The 7,339-nt window shown below is 35.2% G+C and overlaps 1 protein-coding gene across 1 annotated transcript; it reads right to left on the bottom strand.

Annotated features, from left to right (window-relative positions):
* Window positions 1–2,552: 2,552 nt before the first annotated feature.
* On the bottom strand, window positions 2,553–6,282 carry LOC149155128 (putative polyol transporter 4). The gene is made up of 2 exons (XM_089445045.1): window positions 5,909–6,282; window positions 2,553–4,406 (listed from the first exon to the last, which is right to left on the bottom strand). The coding sequence occupies exons 1-2, from the start codon at window positions 6,063–6,065 to the stop codon at window positions 2,929–2,931; spliced, it is 1,635 nt and encodes a 544-aa protein (XP_089301171.1). The 5' UTR covers window positions 6,066–6,282; the 3' UTR covers window positions 2,553–2,928.
* Between the last annotated feature and the right edge of the window lie 1,057 nt (window positions 6,283–7,339).

The following is a 7,339-nucleotide window of genomic DNA, read 5'->3' as shown; positions in this document are numbered from 1 at the left end:
CATCCGGCTGGGAAACCATGTTTGGCTTACTTAATTGGGTCGTGCTCCATGCTTTCGGAAGGAGTTTTTTACAAAAGAGAAATGAAATCAACAATATTAAAATGGGCATATGCTAATTTCAACATTGTTTTCACTCAGAATGATAGATTTCTCAGAGGTCGCTTCCCACTGGATCGCTGAATTTTGCAAGTATACAGTATTGAGTGTGATTGAGTGTATATGACTACTTTTACCAGTAATAGGTTCAAACGTCAGGAAAACAACAAACTTTAAGCCGTAAGTCAATTTTTGATAAATATTGCGGTGCTCTTTATTATAATTATTATATACATAGAACCGTGGATTAAGATAAATACAATGCAGTACACACTCAAGCTGGTATATTTTCAAAATTAATATCAAATAAAAATGAAGAAACACGTTTTATATGAGATGAAAATATTATGTTTTTTTCCTATAAAAGTTTAAATTTCAATTAGAATAGCATTTCGTTTTAAATATTGATTAAGTGGTATTTTAAATAATATATTTCAGGTGAAACCGGTTAATAATGATTGTAAATGAAATTATTTTTATTTTTATTAATATTATTAATGTGTTTATTTTCTTATTTTGTAATATAACAAAATTGACTTAAAATTCAGTAAACATTTACAATGAAAGTAACAAAATATTTTATGAGGGAAAAAATATTTTCTTTTTATTAATATTATTCATGCGTTTATTTTCTTATTTTGTAATATAACAAAATTGACTTAAAATTCAGTAAACATTTACAATGAAAGTAACAAAATATTTTATAATGGAAAAAATATTTTCACAATATAACGTTATATTAAACTATATTTAAAAATTAAAAATAAATTAAATAAAAAATAAATGATATATATGTGTATATTATAGTATTTTAAAAATTAAAATATTTTATATCATTTTTTAAATCTATATCTATTAAATAACTATAAAAATTAAATTTTGATGTTTTTATAGTGATGAATAAATGTAATTTATTTTGTCTAAATTACAATTATGTTTTTAACGAGAGATCTTTCCAATTATCTTTGAAAAGTAATAATAAGAAAAAATTAACTTTTCTTTTTTTCTTTAATGATTGATTTTTTATGGTATAATTATTTTGTTCTGAATAAAATTTGTCCATATTCTAACATCATTAATTTCTCAATCTTTGAAGACACCTACTTGAAAATGCATAAATTAAAAAAACAACCTTAAAAATAACTACTATGATTAATTTCTTAATCTTTGAAAACACTGATCTCACACCGCATAAATTAGAAAACAACCTTAAAAGCAACTGATATATTATAAATATATGAGAAGACAAATTTCTTCAACCACCATGAAATAAATTTAAAGAAACTTAACATAAATATCATAAATCTAAAATACATATAAATTTGATTAATATATATACAAATAAATCTATTTATATTTTATTGTTTATTTATATTTTTTAACCAAAATAACTTTATTATCTTAATATAACTTTATTTAATATTATTATAACAATATCTATGTATTATAATAACTAATTACAAAAGTGTAAATTTAACAGCTACGCCATAAATTAAAAAAGACATAAAAATTCTTAACATGCGTTGCCTTTAACTTTTTTAATATCTCAATCTATTTACTTGTGCTAAGAGAGTTTACATTTGTATTTAGTTCGCTTGGTTGTCATCTCAGCCCAAGTGGGATGAAGTACATTGGATTGAGCCCTAAATTGGATTAAGTACATTGGTTTGAGCCCATGAGAGTGGGGATTTCTGACAAATAATTAAAAAAGTGGGTTTGGACTAATTTAAACATGGCTCTTCTTTAGAGTTTCCTAATTCCCAGCACCTTTGGCCTGTGGGCGTCTGAAATCCTCAAGTAAAGGGGGTGTCGTAACATAACTTCTTATCACTGTATCATAAACGTATTCTTTTTAGAGAGACTATTTGAACTAGGTTTAATCAAAAGATTTAGATTTAGATGAAGAATCTTTAGATTTATATTTCTTAGTTGGAACAACCGAGACTATTAGAATCCACCCTACTTCTAGGTTAGTCTCTACGCCCCAGCCCCACGCTGTCTATCAACACGGCTAACTCTTGTCTAGCCTTGTTAATCGGTTAATCAAGCTTAGTTGTACTTCTGGTAGTCCATAGTGTAGGTTCCATTGAGTAAGTGAAAGCCTTAAGCAAGACATGGTAACGACTCCCTTTCCTTATATATTCGATTATTTATGAGAATTAGTTGGGCTTGCGGACCCGGAAAGCTGGGGCTAAAGGGGCGAATCACGTCGTAAATGTAGACTTCGTAGATTTTTGACAAATCATAAAAGAGATGGGTTTACACTAATTTAAACATGGCTTGCCGGGCTGTGATCTCAGCCCAGATCCGATGAAGTACATTGAATTGAGACCTCCAAATTGGGATTTTTGACAAATCATAAAAAAAAAATGGGTTTGCACTAATTTAAACATGGCTCTTCTTGAAAAATCATAAATGTAGATCTCGTAGATTTTTTACCAATCATAAAACATGGGTTTACACTAATTTAAACGTGGCTTTTATTGGAAAATCGTACATATAGATCTCGTATACATTGATAGAAATGGTTAGCCTTTAACTTTTTTCAGCTGTGGCTGAGACTGAATCCGAATCGTACAACCACCCGTAATCAATCCAAAACAATCAAGAAAAAAGTAAGTAACGACAATATACATTACATCAACTTGCACTTAAACAGACACAAACCCTATGGACTACATATGACAAACTATTTTCCTTTTTCTTTATGGTGCAGCTTCGGCCATACCAGGGTCATATAAAATATATCGTAGTTATATCGTAGTTTTCACTAGAATACGTTCATGATACGACTGTTTCTGCTTTCACTGGAATACCCCCTCCTGTTACCAATCATGGTACGGCTGTTTCTGCTTCCACTGGAATACCCCTCCTGTTACCAAGCTCAAGCTCTGACGGATCTGTTGCCATTTTGTCTAAAGATTCCTGAGGTTTCACGTGGAAAGATTCCACAATCTCTTCCAAGGTTTTGCCTTTCGTTTCCGGTACACAGAAGTATATGAAGATTGAACAGAGAGCCGAAACAGCTGCGAAGAGGTAGAACGTTCCAGGCACAGTCATTGCTTTGGAAATGCTGAGAAATGTCATTGAGACCACCCCACTCATGCCTCGGTTAACGGCCACCCCAAGGCTGGCCGCTTTGGCCCGCAGTCTAAGAGGGAAAATCTCGGCTCCCAGCACCCAGTTAACAGGCCCCATTCCAACTGAGAAAAATGCCACATTACCGCAGGCTGCGATTACGGCCAGGTAGCTAGCAACTTCACGCCCCATTCCCACAGTTGATGACTTCCCTATAACCGCCAACGCTGTGGCTAAAGCTAAGAGAGATACAGTCGAACCAATTGCACTTGTCAGCAACAAAGGTCTGCGGCCTACTTTGTCTATCAGAACCGCCGCCACCACAACAAATCCAGCTTTTGCAAACCCTACTGCCATTGTTGCACCCAAAATCCCTCCTTGGCTGTTGATTCCGGCTGTTTTGAAGGTCACCGGGCTGTAATAAACCGTGGCATCGATGCCTCCAGCTTGCTGAAAAAACTGAATTCCCAACGCGATAATCAACATGCGCCTGATGGCTTTAGAGGGCTTGTAAAGCTCACGCCATTTTCCCTCTCCATCGTTCTTGGAGGTCTTATTAGAGTTTGAAGTCTTCTTAGGATTTGAACTCTCGTGGACTAACGCATTCTGTTTAGCATATTGAATCCCTTCTACAATCTGCTCCAGCCTCTCAGAGGCCTCCGCTTGGTCCACCGAAGTCCTCAGCAGGACTTTCATGGCGTCCTCGTTTCGGCCTCTCATAAGCAGCCAACGCGGTGACTCGGGCATCATCAGCACCGCTATCCCTAGGAAAAGCGGCGGAACGGCCCCGAGACCGATCATGACTCTCCAGTTCAAGTGCGGGGGTAGCCCTTGCAGAGCGTAGTTGGCAATGTAACCGATGAGAATTCCCACGTTAATGAAAATCTCAGGGAAACATGTGAGCGAGCCACGTGAAGCAGCGGGAGCCACTTCGGCCGTGTAGACCGGAGCTATGAGGAGGGCGTATCCAACTCCTATGCCGGCCACGGATCTCCCCACCATCAGCCATGCAAAGGAAGGAGACACGGCCATGACAAGCGCCCCAACCAGAAATATAAAAGCTGCCAGAGCCATTGTCCATCTTCGCCCTATTGCGTCCGAAGTTCTACCCGCCAAGGCAGATCCCAGTAGGGAAATTATGTTCAGCGATCCGATCAATACCTCCTCTTGCACGTCGTTGATCTTCAGATCCTTTTTAATGAAGATAACGGCGCCACTCATCACTCCGACATCTGTCGAGGAGAATATCAAGAAGTAATTATATTTAGTATAGTTCAGAAATGCAAATTGATCATCCAAAAAACTGTTGAAAGAAAAAGATGAGTTTCATGCTGGTTGGAAAGCCAGAGGAAGAAAGAACAAATAAACACAAAATGGTTAGCTGTTGCTTAATCGCTCTTGATTCTCCCATACTTGATTCTCTCATATACATCTACTTACTGGGCTAGTTTTTTCTGGTTTTTTATTACAATGACCCAGTTACAAAAACATAAATACCAAATTTAGTAAATATGAAATTATGCATACTCTAACTATACCGGACTCTTCTGCACCGACTACTTCATACAAACTCACACTATTAACCTTTAACCTTTACCCTGGAAAATATGTTAAAGTTTATTGAACTCGGAAAATCGGTCACAGTAACTTATAATATATTTTCTTAAAAACGACTATACACCAGCTTTAAAACTAAAACGACTGTACGCCCGCTTTAATCCTAAATTGTTTGTATGGCAACGCCGTTGCCTCCATCGATACTAAATTCAAAAGCCTGTGAGAAATAAAAAAGTAAGTAGGAACAATATGCACGGGAGAAATACAAAAGAAGAAATACACATTTTCTCTACACACAAAGGGCTTTGCATCAACTTTGAATCTAAGTCGTTACAGTAGTAGCCTTGCCAACCACTTATTCGAACTCAAAAAAATCGTAAATATATTTATGAAAAAAATTAACAGGAAAAAATTTAGGCTCAAGAAAATATGTGAACTGCTGAAGATTTAGAGGTATTTGACAGTCTTGAAAACTTTTCTCCTTATAGACTCTTAGTTGGTAATTACAGGTGGAGTTGTTAACAAAAAAAATTAGACTCAAGAAAATACGTTAACTGCTAAGAGGTATTTGGCAGTCCTGAGGGCTGAAGATTTAGAGGTATTTCACAGTCTTTTCTGCTTTTCTTTTTATAAACTCTTTTAGATAGTAATTACAGGTGAAGTAGTTTTCTTTAAATAACAGTGATGAGCAAACTTATATTCTCAAATAACAATCACTAATAATTATCCCACTGCTTATTTCAAAACTAAATCATAATTTTTTTGGGAAACATACTTAATGCACGGAAGAAATATAAAGGAAAACTACCAAACTGGGACTATTAAAATGAGTATTAGCGGTATACGTAGACAAAAGACAAAATAAGACTTAAGAAATGAGTATTGACAGTATACATAGAATATATACAAAGAAAGCTGAAGAAATGAGCATCGAAAGTATGTACTATAAATGAACCAGAACAAACAGAGCAGGAAAAACTCTTATGGGACAAGTACAGCAACAACAGAAGTAAACTGGCGAAATAAGTTCAGTATGCACAGAATAAAAATGCAAAGAGCCTGATGAAATAAATATTGACAGTTATATACACACAATAAATACTGTAAAAGTTGCCAAACTTGTCATATCCAGACCATCTGATCAATCGTCTATTCCAATCAAGTACTCCAAACATACCATAGCCGAACAGAATTGAGTTGGTGGAGGCCAACACTGCACATGCAATCACAAACTTGTTTCTGGGAATCTTCTTCGTTGGCTTCGATCTATCCATATCCATGGTCTCTTGCCCTTTCCCACCCACGGAATCTAGAGCTCCAGCAGCTGACACCATTGTTGCTGCTGTGTTTGCACTCTAGAGGATGGGGGATCCTTGATTTATATTCTTATCGCGCACCTCTGGGAGTTGAATCCAAGCTCAAAATTTGGTGTTGTGGGGATAGATATTGACCCGGTTAACTGAAGTCTTCCCACAACATGACAACAAGCGGTGGCCTGAAAATAATGTTTGTGGCCTAACTCTCCCTATTCCCTCGGTCCAACTAAACCTACCAGGAGCATCTTGCACCTCCACCTGACTCTGCATAAATGACAAGGGGAAATTAATAACTAAGGAACAGATTCCGAGCACGGAAAGTATTCACTTGAATCGGATTATCAACCTACGGGATATGCCACAGTACGCAAGATCTGGAACTTACCATGATCGTTTTCTTTTAAAACTACGGCAAGGTTCACGGTACGAAAACTGTCTAACAAAAAAATGCCATCACATCGCCCGTGCTTCTCTATACAAAATGACAAAACAAAAGGAATCACACATCTGGACGCCTAAGCCTACAACAATAATTCGATACATACAAGCCAGATAATCTGATACACTTGCATTTTGGCTTTACCCATTGTCGAGTCTATATGATCATATCATACCCTTCACTAAGGCAAGTGGTATACCAACATGTTTCTCATTCTTATTCAGCACAACACGAGGCTGTCCTATCATTTTATTATTAAGGATATTCTCCCTATATAGTCATATTCTTCTTCTAGAAATTTAGAAGTGAATTTATTTTCTTCACTAAAATTCTATCTAGAATCAAATTCTTCTTTTTCACTGAAAGGGTGAATTTATTTTATTTTTCAAATAAATTTCATCAAATTAAAATTTCCAATTAAATTATTTATACATGTGATTTATTGATATTTTAAGCAATTTTTTTTAATTGAAAAAGTGAATTTAATTAATTTTTTTTCAATGGAAAAGATGATATTTTTTATATAATTCAATTAAATTATAATCTATATAAAGTGATTTTTTTTATTTTTTTCAGGAAAGAAAAATCAAATAGGTTCTATCAAGGAAAGTTCATGTTTATATATGACTCATATATATCAAATATTAAAATATATAAGTGTGCCCTATAAGAACAAAAATCCATCATAATCTAGAGGTGATGTAGGAGTATCATCCCTCCTACAAACATAAATTGATTCTCTTCCGGAATGGTAACCATGGAGCGAAGATATGATTTCCTCAATTTTATTGTAATTTTAATTAATTAGAAGCCTCTAGAAGGTGATTAAGTGGGAGGGGGTGTGGATCCTCAT

Source organism: Pinus tabuliformis, chromosome 9 (genome assembly GCF_031772625.1).
Source record: "Pinus tabuliformis cultivar Carrire ecotype Pingquan chromosome 9, CPIR1, whole genome shotgun sequence".
NCBI lineage: Eukaryota > Viridiplantae > Streptophyta > Pinopsida > Pinales > Pinaceae > Pinus > Pinus tabuliformis.
This window is presented reverse-complemented; position numbering and strand designations above follow the sequence as displayed.